Here is an 18,955-nt window from a genome sequence, read left to right as displayed (position 1 = left end):
GGCAGGGGTCTTCAAATAGCAGGTACACACAGAGTTCCCCAGGACAATGCCAGCCAGGATGGCTTCAAGGGAATCAATTTCCAAAGCCTTAAGGTTCCTAAGTTTTCTTCTGAAGCTGCGGGAAAACACCATGCCTTCCTAATAACCCATTCCCCCATTTGCAAAAGAAAGGCAGATCTCTATCCACCCCAAACCTTATTATGCAGCATTTCCATAGTAACAAAACAACAACAAAACCCTCTTTAGTCCCGAGTTGCCAAGGTGAAACAGTGTCTTTCCCTGTTTGCATATATGTTGTGAAGGGCGGAGCTTGGCTTTTGGGGTAGGGGGATTGTCTGAACTCAAACACCTTAACCAAAGGATCAGAGATAATACTCACCAGCATTGGGAGCTGACATCACCTGCCTCCTCGGGTAGTGCAAGGAGAAGAACACAGCATCACTTCTGTGGTCGTCCAGCCAAAAATGCAGACCTGAATCTAATTGTGAGGAAACATCAAACCCCAACTGGAGAACATTCTACAAAGAACATTCTACAAAATAATTCGCCTGCGGTCTTCAAACAGCATCAAGCTCAAGAAAGACAGAGAAAGGTTGAAGCAGTATTTTCACATCTTCTGGAGACACGACCACCAAATGCAATGTGTAGTTCTGGATTCAATCTTGAAAAAAGAATCTATAAAGGACATTATTGGGACAACTGTCAAAATATGAATATGGACTGGGGACTAGATAATAGTATTGTTTTAATAGTAAATGTCCTGACTTTAGTAATCTTGCAGCAAAGGGATCAAGCAGGACTCTCAGGAATGAAGCCTAAGGTTTGGGCTAGCAGAGGACCATCTGATGCCAGTTTCCCATATACTGGTCCAGCTGGGTTTTCTAAGGTCAAAAAAAAAAAAAAAAACAGTTCTATTAGAACCATGTTAAGAACTTCTGCCCTAGAGGCTGGGGCTGGCTGAGCGTTCTGGGGGGCACAGGTAGGCACTGGGAGCCAAGATTCACCACCCCGCACAACCTACCCCCAATGCATGTAGCCCCTTGTGAGATACACCACGACCTGCCCCAAGGCACGTGGCCCCTCCTTCTGAAGCCCATGATCTCCCTTAGTCAGAGAGACAGATTTGAGGCATCTTCTCCTGACAAGAAGTCTGTAGAATTAAAAATTCCTTTCTTCCTTGGCAATCCTCATTGTCTCAATAATTGGGTCTTTGCCTTAATAATTGGATCTCTGTGCGTGCGATGAGCAGCTAGACCTGGACTGAAAACCCCTTGCGTTTTCGACAACATGACACAATCATAGCAATCACAGTATTATCCCTAGCTGGGGATTGGTTCCAGGACTCCCCTCAGAGACCAAAATTTGAGGATATTCAAGTTCCAGATATAAAAATGGTATAGTATTTGTATATAACCTACAAATATTCTCCCATATACCTTAAATCATCTCTAGATTACTTAAAATACCTAATATAAATAATATATAAATAGTTGTTATGCTGTGTTTTTATTTTTATTATTTTTATTGTTGTATTGTCTTTTTGTTGTTTTTTTTCTGAATATTTTTGATCCTCAGTTGGTTGAATCCACAGATATGGAATCCATGGATACGGAGGGCACACTGTATTCCTTCCTAGGCATAGAACCCTCCAAAGCAGGAATAACACTCCCGTTGTATTTTTTTTATTTTTAAATTTTAATATAGAGACAAGGTCTCGCTGTGTTGTCCAGGCTAGTGTAGTGGTGTGGTCATAGCTCACTGCAGCCTCGAATTCCTGAGCTCAAGCCATCCTCCTGCCTCAGCCTGCCAAGCACTAAATATTAATAGCTAGGAGTACAGGCGCGTGCCACCGTGCCTGGCTAAAGCATTTTAAAGAAGGAGAAACTGAGGCTCGTGTTGCCTGATGCCATCACGGAGCTGGATTTTGAGTCTTAACACGGAGGCTCTTCCCAGCAAACCGAGTTGCTGTGAGTTCCTTCAGTTCCAGCGCCACCCCCCACCCACAGACTCATATCATTCTTGTCAAATATTTTGGTTCCAGCTCAAACCTCTGAGTGCATGACTTATTCCTGGGTCACAGAGCTGCCTTTGCTTTTAGAGATTCGGTTGGGGTATCTCAGCTCTGGAACATTGTGTCGAGAAGCATCTTCCCAATGGTGTCTTCCCAGGCAGCCCGGAGAAGCTGAGCTGGCTGCTCTCTGGACCACGCAAAAGCCTCAGAGAACACAGGGAGCTCCTGCAGATTCTGACGTTCCACACCATGTTCCATCTCCAGCATCCTTCAGGGCGAAGGGTCCCAACCTGGCTGCCCTGGCTCTGCCCCTTGTCATTCCACAGTCTGGTCTCCACCCTTTGGGGGCCTCCTGCTCCCTAAAAGCAATTTACAGACCTCTCCTACCAAATCCTTAAGCAATGCACTAGCAACAGGCTCAAGTCCTGCTCCGCAACAGAGACAGGTGACTCCGCCATTCATTCGCTGGAGGACCCTGGACAATTGCGTGGTAGCCTCTAAACCCCTGGTTCTCAACGTGGGGCTCTGGGACCATTAGCTTCAGCACCACCTGGGAACTGTTAGAAATGCATGCTCTTGGGCCCCACCCCTTACCTATTAGAGCAGAACTTCGGAGGGGCGTGGGGCCCAGCAATGGCATAACCAGCCCTCCAGGTGAATCTACTTTAACCCTGTCTTGTTTCCTAGATCAAAGGTTGTGTCAAGGATTAAAAGAGACAGTCTACATTCCTGGCAGGCAGGTAAAGGCAGTAGGTGGTGGCCGCTGTGACTGTCATCTCACTGGTAATGCCTCACCATCATGCTTGGTCACGGCTCTAGGAGCACAAGCTGTTTAACAAGAATGGGGGCACGTTACTCTCCTTCTTTCCTTTGTCCCCTCAGCTGGGCCAGGGCTCAGGCTTCCAAATCCCGGTGCTTCACTACAGCCTCTTTAGCCAGCCCTGAGTCACTGGCCAAGACCAGCATACCTTCTCCACCTGCTGGCTGGATCCGTTGTCCAGGAAGGACATCACCCCCCTACCCAGGCCCAGCCCCTCTCCCCAGCACCCAGAACCTGTCCACAGACTTCTCCCCTCCCCACCCACTCCATGGCCCCCAGCAGAATCCAACCCACTATCACCTCCTCCTCTTCCATCCTCTATCAGAAGGTCAGGCGACCAGCCTTCTAGACTCTACTAGACACATCCTTGGTGGGGGAAGGAGGGGGCGTGAGAGGTCGAGTCTCCTGGAATCAAAACCCAGCCTAGGCATCTCTCTAAATTAGCTGCAGGTAATGTAAAGACGGCCTTGCTAAAATAACAGGAAAATATATAATCTTGCAATTTTCTAATAACCCAACCTCCCCTACCTAGGCTTCATTTTGTTTCAATTTCTAAATGAAAATGGTCCATTTTTATTTATTTATTTATTTATTTTGGTCACCTTGGAGTGGATTTGCCTCTATTCTCCACCTAACAGGCTGGAAAGACAATGTATGTGCAATTCAGTCTGCCAGTAAACACTGACATTGGAGTACTGATAATACAATGTATCTGCAAGATGGGGAAGTCAGTTCAAGAAAGAATATTTTTGTCACCAGTTTTCTCTTTACATTTCCAACCCCTTCCTTGGCTCTCCCAGCCTCTGCCTCTTTTTAGTTTGAGCACTCAGCGCTCATCTTGTAGCCCCAGGACAATACCAGGGAGATCTTTAGAAATGCAGAATCTCCAGCCGCCCTAATGAAGCCGCACCTGCACAATCACCAGCCCCCAAGTGATTCACGCTGAGAAGCTACAGAGAAGGGCAAAGTTTTCTGAATTTCTTTGTAGACAAGTTCTCCTGGGATGCTGGTTTAAAATAGGAATCCCCGAAGGGTCTGATTTAATAAGTTTGGGGTAGAACCCAGGAATCTGAGCTTTTAAAACAATCTCCTCATTCTTATGAAAAGTAAATTTGTAATCAAGGTCGTTGATAAGTATCTGAAAACAATCCATTTTGACCCCAGTGTGAGGCTTTGGGGCAGCCTTAGTTTGAAGATCTGAAGGCTCTTTTGTTGAATGGAATTTGTGGCATCTGGGAGTGGAGCAGAGACCACCTCCCAAACTCCTGTTCTAAAAAAAAAAAAAAAAAACTTATTTAAATTCCAACAATTCAGGGGAAAATAAAGTAAAAATTGTGAGTTCTCTTGTTGCTGATACCTGGTGCCTGAGATCAAGGCAAGATTGCTTAAACGAGTAAAGTGGGGATTATGTGGCCAAATTCCAGGATTAAAGGCGATGAGCCTGAGCTGGAAGTGGACACAGGTTGGTCACCAGGTGGGTCACACCTGTGCGGGGCCTGACCCCCTCCGCACGTCGGTGGGCCCTAGCCTCGCAGCGCTGCGTCCTAGGGGGTCGGGACAAGCAGAAGGAGCTGAACCTTTTTTTTCCCCCCAAACTGCCAAAGCCACCAAGTCTGCCAAGCTCCCACCAGCCAGCTCTCGGGCACCCCCCCGAGCCCGCCCCCTCCGGTCCCCTGCACAAGGGCGCAATTGACCAGCGCGAGCCGCCTCCGGCCCACCCAGAGGACGGCCAACTTTTTTTTTTTTTTAAGCCATCAAATTCAATATTTACAAGAACAATCCCATGCTTGGTTCTAAAACTCCTGGCCACACAAGGAACAGTTTACTTCTGACTTCAGCCCATAACAAGAAAAACGTAGGCTTGTGCCTTACTCTTTAAAAAACAGAATAATAAATATATTAATAGCTTAAAAAGAAAAAAAAAACCGCTTATTGCAGGTGGTCCCCTTCCCTCCCGTTGTCGAACGGAATAAAAGCCCATTTTGCCGGGGCCGGGCCCGCAGTCCCCGCGGCCCTGCAGCTGCGGCCCTGTAACTTTAAACCTGGCCTGAGATCATCGCTTTGGTGCGGGCCAAACAGAGCCCGAGGGCGGTCCCAGCGCGCCGGGACGGAGACCACCTTACTGCGACCCGCTCCCCGCCCTCGCCGGGAGAGATAAATGCTGACTCGGCCGGGGGTTCTCCGCTGCCAAGTTCGCCCCGCCGCTGCCCCGCGCCCAGCACGGCCGGGCTCCTCCCGCGCCCCGCTCCGCCGCGCTGCCCCCGCCGGCCTGTGGCCGCGGAGCTGCTTCGTCTGCCCCCAGCTCAGAAGCCAGCCCCTCGGCCCCCGAGAGCGCAGGTCGGCCGGAAAGATGTGGAAGGTGCCAGTTCTGCTCTTCGTTTTGGGAAGCGCATCGCTGTGGGTCCCGGCAGGAGGAGGTACGACCCGGGGCAAGTGGCTTCCTGCAGTGGCGGGTGGGGACGAGCGAGCAGGGACTTGTGGAATGCCCGGGCCTGGCATCTGAGGTTGTGCAGGAGAGCGCGGGGAGCTGGGGCTGCGCGCGCGCGAGTGGCTCAGCGCGGGGAGGCGGAGAGGCAGCGGGTCAGCCGGTGCCGGGGGGAGCCCCGGAGTCCACCGGCGGCGAGGTGGGCACCAGAGGGCCTCCCGCGGGGTCCGCTCACGAGCGATCCGATGCCCACGCCCCGGGAGAAACTGCCCCAGTAGAATCTGGAGGGACATTCCGGGCGGCAGGACCCGGGAGGAGGGTTCCCCCTGCCCCAGCGGCCTTGGTCTCTCCTGGGACTGCCCGGTCTTACGCACTGTGCGCCGGCGTGTTGGACACGCTCGGGACCCCATCGCTGGGCTGGAAGAGGCCTCCCTTATCCTCTTTAGAGAGGATAGTGCGCGCGTGGAAAGAATCCGAGTGGGGCCTTCTGAGAAGTGTGACTGAGTAGTGTTCTGAACGTTGAGGTTTAAGTGGGTTTGGAGCCATGTGTTGAACTGCGGCAACAGTGTCAGTAGCTGAATTAGTGTTGGGGACTCCTTGGACTTTAAATGTCCTGATCTGATGATGGAGCAGGGAGACACCGCCTGCCCCGTGTCCACATCTTCCCCTCCCTTTGTCCTTTAATTTCCCTTTCTCCTGCCTTGCCTCTTTCTGCCCAGGTGCTGTGTTGGTGGCCTCCATGAACATCTCTCAACATTTTGTTTCTTTTCTTGGATCTTTATTTTTCTGTTTCCCCAATAGAATATAAACTCTATATGACCGAGCATGTGGATTGGGGAAAAAAGTAGAATACAAGTTCCAGAGGACAGAGCTACGTCTAGCTTTGATCCCTAGGGCCAAAACTATGTCTGGCACGTTGCTCACTAAATGTTGCTCACTAAATGTTAGTGGAAGGAATTATAAACTAGTGCTCTTTGGGGCTGGAGGTTGCAAAGCTGTGCTCTGAAAGGTAAGCTCTTAAACTTTCCAAATTGAGGATCAAGGTAGGCGTAGGCCCAGGGGAATCCTTCTTGGAAAGGGAGTAGTTTGCAGGAGGGTTGGACCTAACCTGGGCTTCTACAATTCCATGCATACAGAAATACCCAGCCTTAGGGAAACTATATGGAGTGTACTGCTCTGTTCTGGGCCGTCTGCTCTGAAGAGACTGAGCAACTCTTTACAGGAGCCATGGGCTATTCGTGGCAGTCCTATCTTTGGAACTTCTCTTTCCACCGGAATATATACAGTTCTGTATTTCAGTTACATTTCCTTTTTGGCGAGACAGTGTGCACATCGCACCATTCTGTGCTCACCAGTGCAAAGGGAGGGAGGTCCCTGACCTGAGCCTCGTCCCAGCCCTGCTGGGACAGCGGCTGGGCAGCGTCCTCCTTTTTCACCCAGGGAAGTGTTAGCTGTAATTATCTTAAGCCATCTCCTGAATGTCACAGGTACTCCTAAAAGGTGGTGGTAAACTTCGTCTGAAAATACCGCGTTTGGCTAAAGAAAGAAGCCCTGCTCGGGCTGTGTGGGGGGCTGGCTGAGTGTGGACACTGAGTGCCCGGCTGCTGGCAAGGAGCAGAGGCCCAGCAGGGCCTTTGTCTGAGATTAACGCGTGAGGGGACTTGAATATGGATGAATAACTTCATTGAGCTGAGCTATTGTTGGCTCTGTTTGGGGAGCTGGGCTGGGGGGTAATTATGGTGATGAATGTTATTATCCTTCTCTTAGGATCCTATACCCTATTGGGTTTCCCTCCTTTGGGGTTCTAATCTGGTTCTGTTTTATAATCTGGTCCCATGTGTCATTTCCTTGGATGTTAGTGGATTCAAAGGAGGTCTGTTGTCCACACATCTGGCATTTTCCTCAATTGTCAGGCCGCACCCTCACTCTGAACTTTCATCTAAAATGAGGCCTCTCCGGCAGACAGTTTATTTTGTGAGATTCTGCAAGCTGCTGCTTGCTGCTAACTCACATGTGCTTTTCCGGGACCTATCCACCCAGGATTAATCATGCGGCAAACAAATTTCCCTGTGATTTCCCCGAAACTCTTGCCAGCTTTGGAGGCCTTGAAATCTTAATGAATCGCTAGGAGTTTTTGTTGCATTTGAGGCATTTAATGAAGTGGGGTCTGTTAGAGGCTTCATGAGGGAGGCATCTCTGTACATTACACTGGTGCGTAAGTTCCAAAATACATTCAGTATAGCAAAGTACATTTTAAAAATGTGCCCAGACATGAGAAAGCTAAGTCTAGGTATGGCCAACAGGACTAAACAACTCCCCTCTCTGGTTTTATGTAAAATGAGCAGTGACTCTATACCATAGAATTATAAAGACCCAAACCTTGGCATGACAGTGAATAGTCCAGCCAAAAAGGAAAAACACCACCCCGCTCTGGTTCCCATCCCCAACCATGTGCTGGGAATGTCCCCAGCTATCTCTTTTAATTGTCACAACTCTTATAAATTATACACTATTATCTCAGAAGATGCCAGAACTGGGGTTTAAAACTGGGTCTAACGTCAAATCTCAAGCTCTTTTTACTACACTCCTCTGCTATATATATATAAAAAAAAAAGAGGTTGAACTGTAAATTAATGGTTAACCTCACTTTAAGTTCCTTAGAAGAGAAAACAAAAATTTTCTAAAGGTACAAAAATTCCTTTAAATACTCCCCATAATATTTCCATAAGAATGACATTGTCTCAGTACATTAAAATAGGATTCATTGGCTGGGTGGCTCATGCCTGTAATCCCAGCACTTTGGGAGGCCAAAGTGGGAGGATCATTTGAGGCCAGAAGGTTGAGACGAGCCTGAGCAACATGATAAGACCTTGTCTCTTTAAAAAAATAAAAATAAAATCAATAAATAAAAGTTAGCTGGGCGTGGTGGTGTGCACCTGTAGTCCCAGCTCGGGAAGCTGAGGCAGGAGGATCGCTTGAGCCCAGAAGTTTGAAGTTGCTGTGAGCTAGGCTGATGCCACCGCACTCTAGCCTGGGCAACAAAGTGAGACGCTGTCTCTAAAGGATTCATTAATTCATTCTACAAATAGTTTTTAAGCACCTCCTGAGTGCCCGGCATGTTGCGGGATGCAGGGTTTGAACTACGTGCACTTCTGAGAGAGGCGCTGCACATCTCTGTGGGCCTCGCCAGCAAAGCCGTGAACCTGCACTTCAAATTCCACTGGCTTATCTGAATATTTGTCATAGTTCTGGCTTCTGAGAGCAGGCACGCCAGGTTATAACTTGTGGAAATGTGGGGGAGGACAAGGAGGGAGAGAGAACTCAAATACCCGGCGTTATTACCCTTGTGAAACTCATTTGATGGATCTGATGAGATCCTGTAGGGCTGTCCAAGGAGGCCGTGCCATTCCTGCCACCCAGAAACCTCCCAAGGAAGTACTCAATGCGAGTGTTCTGTTGGGAGACAATCAAATAAGTGAGAGTGCTGGGGGAGCTTCTAAAGCCAAGTCAGCCGTTACTGCGACTTGTCTTAAGGATTCTCATGTGGCGGGCAAACGATAAAGCTCCTTCTGATTGGGGTTTTGAGTCCTTTCTCTATTGGTTTCTTAAAAATTTGGGGGAAAGGAAAGTGATCAGGCATTTTATCCAAGGGATAAGAGATAAAGCCAGGTTAGAGAACAACTGGAATTCTGCCAAATTCATCCAAGGCAGGAAAACAAGGTGGCTGTTTCCTTCCCACGTGTCTAAACCAGTCTGTTGGCGGCCAGCCAGGTGAGGGCAAGTTCCCTGGAGCCTCGGAGGTAGGTAGGCTCACGCTCCTTCCTGTCTGGCCGAGTGTCTTTGCTTTGAGAATTGCTCAGAGGAGATGGATTTGTCCTTTGAGGTGAATCAAGCTAAGTCCACGGGGAGACCTGCAAACTTGGCTAAATCTTTCATGTCGTTTTTTTGAGAAGCTGAAAACTAACATTGTTAGGGCAACGCTAAATTTAATGCAGAAAAAAAAAACTACCAAAGGGAGAGTCACTTTTCCAGAGGAAGATGTGCTCTTGACCTCTGCCCAGTGGGACAGAGCTGCAAAGTGCCCCAAGCCGCAGAGAGTGACCAACACTGAGCCACTGGGTAATAATCTCCATTAACGTCTGTAGCATGTAGGGGAGTGAGTGCCAGTTACGTTGAGTGTAAATGGGAAGCAGGGAAGGGTCATGATGGAAGATTTGTAAACATGTTATTGATGAGAACAGGATGTTTCCCACAATTCATCAGATTGTCTCCATCCAGGAGAATAAAACACAACTCATGTAAGAGAAGCTGTGAATGGTGTCCTGCCCAAAGGAGAAGGGGGTTCATTTGCCTAGAATCTAGAAAGGGAGAGGAAAGGCACAAAGATTGGTTGATGTTAAACCTGCCCTGCCCAAGGAATTCACGGATTTAACAAGTATCTATGGAGTAGCTGCTGCGTGAGTCAGGCAGCGGGGAATGAGGCAAATGTCATCCCTGCTTAATAGTTAATTAGTAGGAAAGAAGTCATATCTGGTGGCCACGGGTTTTCTGATCTCAATGCAGGTGGTTCTGTGATGAATCAGAGATCTCTGTTCTGTCACAGTCTGGAAATGTATTCCATCCAACAGACCCACCCTTTGCTTTTGTTCTAAATAGACCAAAAAACATCTTGGGTATTTAGCTCCTGAGAAGAGCTTGTCTTGGATAGCAAATATGTGCACAGGTACTGATAAACTATTTTCTGTTCTAAACTGTTTGATTTCCTGTCCTCTTGTGAGCTTGGCTAATGTGAAACAGTTTTATCTGAGCCAAATTGCTCCATGAAATTAAATATGAATCTGTGAAGACTAATGGATCTAGATTCTGAATGAGTGGTGTTAATAGCAGTAACGAGGCCAGGCACGGTGGCTCACACCTGTAATCCCAGCACATTAGGAGGTTGAGGTGGGAGGATTGCTTGAGGCCAGGAGTTCAAGACCAGCCTGGCAACATGGCAAGAGCCTGTTTCTACAGAAAACAGAAAAATTTGCTGGGCATAGTGGCATGTGCCTGCAGTCCCAGCCACTCAGGAGGCTGAGGCAGGAAGATCGCTTGAGTCCAGGAATTCAAGGCCGCAGTGCACTACGATGGCACCACTGCACTCCAGCCTGGGTGACAGAGTGAGGCCCTGTCTCTAAAAATAATTTTTCTAAAAAGCAGTGATGATATAGTAAGAGCTAACATACCCTGAGCGCTGAGCAACCACTTACCAGCCCTGTTTCATTCAATCCTCACAGGCAGCCTACAAGGTAGGAACTACTCATATGTTCTAGATGAATTAAGAGGCTCAGTGAGGTTCAGTGACTTACACACAGACCGAGCTAGTAAGTGGCAATGGTGGGACTTGAACCCAGACAGCTCAACCCCGGGGCCCAGGCCCCTAACCCCTCAGATGATTGTGTGTGTACCGAATGCCAGGAGTACATAATTGAAGGACGCTGACCCTGCTCCCTGAAGCATTTACAAAGCACACATGTTGTTAAGTTAGAGAGGAAGCATAGGTGTGATCACAGCTCACAGAGATGGGTAAGACAGGTGCGTGTTGCATTTGTAGAAAGAACACACGGGACGGCATAAAATGGCGTGTCCTGAGCAGCACATGCCACTGTCTGTTGCTAGGAGTTTGGGGATGAGAGATTCTTGTGGCTGAGAGGAGCTGGGAAAAGCCTTGTGGGGAAGATGGGACTTGATCTTGGCTGAAAAATGGTGGGGTTGGTTGGACAAGGTGGCAGGGAAGGGCAGTCCAGGCAGAAGAAACCACTTGCTTGAGCAAATGCATGGAAATCAGACCAGGCTGGGTTTTACATGGGAAGAGGTATGGCTCCCAAGGGCTGGGAAGAGCAGTGAGGGCTGCTGGAGTTGGGGGGCTGGGGAGTTGGGCAGTGACAAGAAATTGGGGAGATGAGTGAGTCCGTGTTGAGTGGGAGAAGTGGGCCTTTGTCTATAGGTAGTAGGCAGTCAGAATGGAAGTGGGGGCCCATGAATGGGGGTTGTCAGAAAAAATGATGAGGGAGCCACGTGCGATTGTGGGACCAGTCTAGGAGTGGGGCGGAGTCAGGAGGTAAAGAGACCAAGTGTGGTGTCAACAGATGGGGAATGAGACCCAGATTTTGGGGAATAAGAGCCAACAAGACTTGCAGCTCAGTATTTTCTGACTTCTTATTGTTCACCTCTTATAACACTCAGTGCTATGTTAAATTTCTTATTGATATATAGTCACATATCATAAAATTAAACACCCCCACCTTTTTTTGAGACAGGGTCTTACTCTGTTGCCTGGGCTGGGCTCACCGTAGCTCACTGTGACCTCAAACTCCTGGGCTCAGGCGATCCTCCCACTTCAGCCTCCCGTTAGCTGGAACTAAAGGTGCTCACCACCACACATGGCTAATTTTTCTATTTTTAATGGAGACTGGGTCTCACTCTTGCTCAGGCTGGTCTTGAACTTGACCTCAAGTGATCCTTCCGCCTCGGCCTCCCGGAATGCTAGGATTACAGGCATGAGCCACCTTAGCCAGGCCACTTTGGCCATTTTGTGGTTTGGGTTGTCTTTTTAATTTCTTGATAGTGTCCATCGAAGCACAAACTTCAAAAATTTTGAAGTTCAGTTTATCTGTTCTTTTTCTTTTGTTGCTCCTATATTTTTAACTATGACATTTAGGTCTTTGATTCATTTAGAGTTAATTTCCGTGTGTGCTGTGAATTAGGGGTCCAATTCTGTTCTTTTGCATGTGGATCTCCAGTTGTCCCAGCACCTGTTGAAAAGATGATTCTTTCCCCACTGAATTATCTTGGCACCTTTGTCAAAAATCGATTGCCTGTAAATGTATAGATTTATTTCCAGATTCTCAGTTATATTCCAGTGATCTATATCTGTCTTACAAGATCAGACGTAGACAGATCTATGTCTGTCTTTATGCCAGCATAAGTCTTGATTACCGTAGTTTTGTAGTAAGTTTTGAATCAGAAAGTATGAGTCCTTCTACTTTATTCTTTATCAAGATTGCTTTGGCTATTCTCACCATTGTATTTTAATTATTTGTTTTTATTATTTATTTTGAGACAGGGTCTCACTCTGTCGCCTGGGCTACAGTGCTGTAGTGTCAGCCTAGCTCACAGCAATCTCAAACTCCTGGGCCCAAGCGATCCTCCTGCCTCAGCTTCCCGAGTGGCTGGGATTACAGGCGTGTACCACCATGCCTGGCTAATTTTTCCTATTTTTGATAGAGGCTAATTTTTTCTATTTTTGGTAGAGACGGGGGGGGGGTCTCACTCTTGCTGAGGTTGGTCTTGAACTCCTGACCTCACGTGATCCTCCCGCCTCGGCCTCCCAGAGTGCTAGGATTACAGGTGTGAGCCACCTTGCCTGGCCTGTGTTTTAATTATTTGTATCCATATCTTGCCCCATAGAGAAGAAAGCACTGAAAAGAGCACACGATAGGTACATAGTAAACGTCTGGCAGGAAAAGGGGGGCGGTAGACAGGGTGACCCAAGCCTTTTGGTGGGAATGACAAGAAAGCAGGCAGTAGAAATATAAAAATCAGGCAGGAAGGAGGAGAGGTTAGGAACCCATTGGCAAGAAGGAGTAGGATTTATGCACTGTTTTAGATACAGTGAGTTTGCGGTAATAGTGAGACACCTAATTCACTGTATCCGATGCATACCTGGGGAGAGCTGACTAGAGCGGCATCAGAATTAAGCCCAGCGGATGCAGCTTGCTGCCTAAATTTCCCACACATCAGAGCAAAGAGAGAACGATGTCAGGGAAGGTCAGAACAGATCCTCCTATCCAATAACAACTATTTAAAAAATCTACCAAGGCACATTAAGAGCTCCCTAACCCAGCGTAGGATCAAGGCCAAGGGAGGCTGGTGGGAACAGCCATGCTGCACATTCCTGCAGGCCTCGTCCTCCTGGGCGCACAGCTGGGCTGTCTGAGCCGCATGGGTGGACGCCGAGGGCAGATCCAAAGGGGCCTCTCTCTTCGCTCTTGCAAAATCAGGGCCTGCTCAGCTGACGGCTCCCAGTGAATCAGAAGCTCAGGTTTCCGTTCAGTTTCCGAGCAGATGGCAAGTGCTTCCCAAACACTCACCACTGCGGTGGGAGGCTCTGCTCTGGGGCAGCACTTCCAGAGCAGGCTTTCCTCGGTTTGGTGGCTCCAGTACTAAGTGGTCCTCCTTACGAGGCAAACTTGCGTATGCAACTCCGGCCCCGCTGAATTCCAGCGAAGTTATTACAGAGGTGTGATTCCAGTCTACAAAACTGTGAACTCATTTCCTCTTTGACTGAAAACTTTCCGCTCTTAGTCAAGAGGGAAACGTCTCCAGGTTGGGTAATCTTGGTTGAGGCTGTAATCCACAGCCTCCGGTTTGAAGACTACAGAGTTCTGAGCCCTGTTTGTGCTCGGGGGGCGAGTGGGCAAGTTGATTCACTCCCATGAGCCCAGAAAATGTGAATATCGCGCCTCCTTGCAGCAGCAGAGACTGTGCGAGTGGCCGGGAAGCTACAGCGGGGTGGGATGTTGGCCTCCAGGGACTTGCAGAAGCTAGCAGGGAGAAAGCAGTAAATGCCAACGTGTTATCAAATCCTACTCTAGTGTCGAGATTACTTCTCTTGGCACCTGGGGAGAGCTCTGAAGGAAGGGGTTTCACCTGGGTCGTGAAGGGTAGTGTTTAAATGGGCAGCGATGGAGTTGAAAGATGAACCCACAGGTGTCCTGGGCTGCCAGCCTCCATCTCCTGCAGAGGCTGCCATCAGGCAGAGCAGCTCGATCAACTCCAGCCTTTTCTTTGGGGAATAGGGAAGAATATGAGTGGAGGGGGCAAGAGTGACCGGTACCTGTGAAGTCTGCGAGACACCATGAGTGGTTAGGAGCGTGGCTTGGGAGACTGACAGGCCCTGGCGTCTAGTCCCTGTGTTGCAGTTTACTCAGCCTCTCAGCCTCCCCATCCTCAGCTAAAAAGCCTGCAAGGCTTTTGTAAAGATCAAGAGAATGTGTGTGACACCACATTACGTAAATTCTCCCATAAATTCAGTAAAGAGTAGCATTATTAAAATACCTCTTGGGCAGTCAGGGAGATTAACTGCAAAGCTCTGTGAAAGGTACACACGAGGTCTCAGTTCCTTTCCCCCTTCAAAGGGGAAAGAGGATGGATCTGGAGGGGTGACCTGGTGTTGTGTCTTAGGGGTCTTATGTCCTGCCCCTTCTTCCTGCCCAGTGACTTAATGTGGCTCCTTGCTATTGAAATGAAAATCAAGTCCCTAACTGTCATTGGCCCCTCTTCTTTCTTTATTGCCCAGGTCAGTTGCAGAAACCTTAAATGCTGCCTTCAACTTTGGGAGGTGACCCAGGGCCGGGGGTGGGGGCAGTGTCCTACCTAAAGCCCAAAGAAAACTTTGGGGCATTTTGCAAACTCCCTCCCCGCTTTGAAGTCAGGGGATCTGCTCCAAGTCTTAACATGTAGGATTTTTCCTGATCTCTTCAGAGGAGCCAGTGACACGTGTCTGATCTCCTCAGCTTTGATACGTTTCTCCTACACTTTATGGAAGAGACACACGTCCCACAGGCCGACAGCATGTGGTCAAGTCTCATCTCATCGCTGGCCTTGGCCTGCAGGGGTTGACAGGACCTGCCACAGTGCGCAGACACGCCATCCCCATGAACCATTAAATGGCGGGGTGGGCAGCCAAGTTCCTCCCCACAGGTGAAGTGTTCTGTCTTTAGCCGTGCTGTCCCTTTCATTAGGGGAGGGTATGCAGCAGCTCTGGGGTGAAGCCCAGTGGATGATGGCAGGAGTATTATAATCCAGGGGTAATTTAAAAGAAATCTCCTGCCTGGCTATAAATGTACTTACGCAGTCACTCAACAAACGTCTGCTAAATAAACGTCTGCTACCATGGTGTCAGCAACTGGGAATAGGGGCGGTGCAGGTTTAGGTAGCACTATGCGTGCCTGGAGGAAAGTTCAGTGAGTCTGCATTTCTGTGGGGTACCCAGTGACAGGCAGGCCAAAGCCTTCTAGGAGTTGCCTAGAGTCATTAAGAGTCTAGATTTTCCAGGGCCGAACTTTTGATCCAGTAAGCAATTTTACTAGGATCCACAGAAGAGGTGTGGGGGGAGCCCATTGGCCACGTCAGTGATTGTGTCGACCACACCCAGTGTCTGCCAGCAGTGGGGGTGGGGGGGGGTGGGGAACACAGCCCGGGGTTAGGGAATGGCTTTCTTTGTGCAGAGCAACTTTGGAACTTCAAATGTTTGTGACTGCATCAATATTCCAAAGAAAGGGTTTGACACTAGGTCAGCAGATGGGCCAGCCCCTGGGACTTGAGGTGTAACTCTAAAGATGTGGTCAGTAGAAGTTCTAACACCTTCCTCCTGGTTGCCAAACCCACTTCATGGTAGCCAAGGGAAGCACCAGACCAGCTACGTTTGGGACACTTTTGAACTGAACTGAAGGACAACTGTGTAGGGGATTTGAGAGCTTGGTGATCACAGTGGGTGGTCGGCAGAGTGCTAGAAAATGCTGGAGGCTGGCACCTTCCTACGGTCTCGAGTGTGCTGATTTTCACGCTTTTGGGCACAGATTGGAGACATGATAGAAAAACACTATGCAAAAGCCTGTGTCTGAGCAAAGGAGCAGAAGCCGGTGTTTTTGTTTTCCAAGTAGACATTCCTTGGAAGCATTACTTTATCTCAAATGTAGCTGGGAGGGAGGGTGCTAGAATTAATTGTTTATTAGTTGTCCTACAGTTTGTCCTATGGGGAGACCCAGAAATCCGTAGTATGTCATTTTAAAAGAAGAAAAAGAACATTCTACCTCTCGACGATCCTAAGAGTCATTCCAAGGCCTTTTAGTCATCCATCTACAAAGGCATATTTGTGCTTTTAGCCGCTGACGCTGACGCAGCCTGAGATACTGGAAAACACCAGGCAGCGTGAAAGACCGCCTTCATCTGTTGACTAACACCGCAGGTTTTCTTTGAAAATCCTGAGGGTAGCTCTGCTTGTGTCTTGTTTATTTTTGAAATCAATTTTACCATTTCAAGGTAAAATGCTGTTGAAACTGCTTCTCCAGCCCTCAGACTGGGAAGCTGCGGTTCAGCAGAAGCAGGAGTGGGAGGAACTTCCCTCTGACATCGAGGGGAAACCAGGCAGAAGCTCTGTGCCTAAACTTTACAGAGAGGACTTTTACAAACGTCCTAATAAAACAGAGGAAATCGTCACCAGTAAAGGACTCAGCACCACGCGGGGGCATCCTATGTTATTTGGTAGATCCATTTCTACCCTAAATGTTCCTCAACAGAGCTGTGAACGATGGTAAAGTGACTTCTCCGGGGTTTCACTTTATTTCTGACTGTCAGTGGGTAATAATGACTTCAAATGCTACCCAGCCGTTACTTGTTGCAGTTCTTGCCCTCCCCACCGTCACTGCCCTGGTGCACGCACCACCCACTTTCACCTGGATGACAAAGAGCGAAAGCATCTGCTTGCTGATTCACTCACCTGAGTCCAGAGTGACTCGCTTGGACTCCAGTGAGGTCACGCCCCTGCTCATCAGCATCTCTTGGTGTCCTTCCACAGTCCAGATGAAGTCACATTCTGTGGGGCTGGCCCCCCACGCCTTCCCAATCTCATCTCTAACTGTTCTCACCCACTGCTCTCCAGCCACACTGTGTACCCTCCGAGCCTGCAGTGCCCCACGGGCATTCTGGGCTTCAGCCTCAGTGAGCACCAGCTCTTCCCTACCCGGAGTCCACCCATTCATTCAACAGCTACTTACCAGCAAGGTGCCAGGTATTTTAGGCAATGGGGACATTGAGATAAAACAGCCTTATGGAGATTATGTTCTAGTGGGACAGACTATTAGTGAATAGATGGCCGGTGAGGAGTAAGTACTCAGGAGTGTGTGTGTGTGTGTGTGTGTGTGTGTGTGTGTGTGGAAGGCAGAGGGGCACTCATTTAAATGGCTGGTCCAAGAAAGTGCACTGGGAGCAGAGGTGTGTAGGGGGCGAGGGGACACTGATCTGTGTCTTCCTTGTTTGCTTACTGTGAGTCCACCCCACCCCAACAGCACTCAAGTCCGTAAGAGTAGAGACCTTGCCCTGTTCACGCCTCTGTCTCCAGTGCCCAGAATGGGACCCAGCACACAGTAGGTGCTCAGTAAATGTTTATGGAAGGAATGTAAGTGCTAGGAGCTGGGGCATATAGAGGTAAATTCAAAAGGCTCCAGTCTTCACTGATGGAGCTGCCTTAATTCGCACAGCCGGGAGGAGAGATGTAAAAGAAGTACATCCTTTTAAAGCAAATCACACCCTTCTTCTAATCTGCCACTTTTTTTTTTCCAATTTGAGACAGGGTCTCGCTCTGTTGCCAGGGCTAGAGTGCAGTGGCATCATCACAGCTCGCTGCAACCTCAAACTCCTGGGCTCAAGTGATCCTCCTGCCTCAGCCTCCTGAGTAGCTGGGACTACAGGTGTGCACCACCACAACTGGCTAATTCTTAAATTTTCTGTAGAAATGGGGTCTCGCTATGTTGCTCAGGCTGGTCTTGTCTTGAACTCCTGGCCTCAAGTGATCCTCCTGCCTTTGCCTCCCAAAGGGCTGGGATTACAGGTGTGAGCCATCGCACCCAGCCCTAATCTGCCACTTCTGAAAGCTTAGATTCTCCCAGGTTTTTCCTAGTAGGGGACATATCTGAGGAAGTCAAGATTGTGTTCACTGAATAAAATTAGAAGATTCTAACAGGATGGGATTGCGTAAGAAGGAGTAAGATGCTGAAGAGGCATTTGCTTCTGACAACCAGGAATACAATCTATGGGAGGATGAGGATGGGGTGGGCAGATGGGGCAGGAGGTCAGACCCCAGGGAGGGAGGCAGCAGGCGTTTTAGCCCAGAGCTGCCAGGAAAGCACAAAAGGCACAGAACACCTGGCTGCATATCCATTCATGAATCAGGTGAACTTGGCGGCAAACTTGGTGGATCATTTAACTTCTGACTTTGTTAAACAGTTATTCTGACCCTTGTTTAAATGGTAAGGAAGATTTTATTCAAGACTACTCTAATGAGGGGTATCGCAGTAGGGAAGAGATCAGGTTCAACTCTGGCTACAGGACAAGTAGGGATTTATAGCCAACAGGCAGAAGGGGGGGTGTCCTTGGATAAAAAATTAGTACAAGGAGACATCAAGGGCAGTGGATTGTTGCTAGACTGGCCTAACAAGATTCTTGCTAAAGGTGGGCTGAGGGCCTAGACATCGAAGGTGGAGGCGAAGAACTTGCTCAGATCCCCAGGGTGGGGGGGGGGGAATCCTCCCTAAACTGGCGTAGCAGGGTCTTGCTGCAACTGGACAGTGTGGAGATGGGCACAGGAGTCTGAGTTTGGGAATTCAGAAGAGGGTTCAGAGGAGTCTGACAAAAGTTTGGTCAAGGAGAGAGTCTTTGTCAACCTCAGTTTCCTTGTCAAGTGGGGACAACAGTGCCACACTATTCATGCATAGGGCTGTCGTGAAATAAAGACACCATGTAAACCCTGCATTGCTGAACAGACTGTGAGCCAGGGCATTGCTGTGATGTTGTGCCTTCCGTGTTAGGCAGAATTTATGACACTGCGTCAGAGCCAGAACTCAGACAGACCCCACGTGCACCTGTTTGAGTAGCCCTT

General features: G+C 48.8%; 1 protein-coding gene across 2 annotated transcripts in view; it reads left to right on the top strand.

Moving 5' to 3' along the window:
* Window positions 1-4,772: 4,772 nt before the first annotated feature.
* Window positions 4,773-18,955, top strand: part of PDPN (podoplanin) — a 30,069-nt gene continuing 15,886 nt past the window's right edge. Inside the window, exon 1 of one of the 2 annotated variants that reach the window (XM_045546080.1) lies at window positions 4,773-5,248. In XM_045546080.1, the coding sequence (XP_045402036.1) occupies window positions 4,990-5,248 (259 nt within the window). In that variant the 5' untranslated portion in view covers window positions 4,773-4,989. The remainder of the gene's footprint in view (window positions 5,249-18,955) is intronic. The other variant, XM_045546079.1, reaches the window with a different exon arrangement.

This window comes from Lemur catta, chromosome 3, assembly GCF_020740605.2.
Source record: "Lemur catta isolate mLemCat1 chromosome 3, mLemCat1.pri, whole genome shotgun sequence".
In the NCBI taxonomy this organism is placed as follows: Eukaryota; Metazoa; Chordata; class Mammalia; order Primates; family Lemuridae; genus Lemur; species Lemur catta.
The sequence above is the reverse complement of the archived record's forward strand: the minus strand, read 5'-3'. Positions and strand labels throughout refer to the sequence as shown.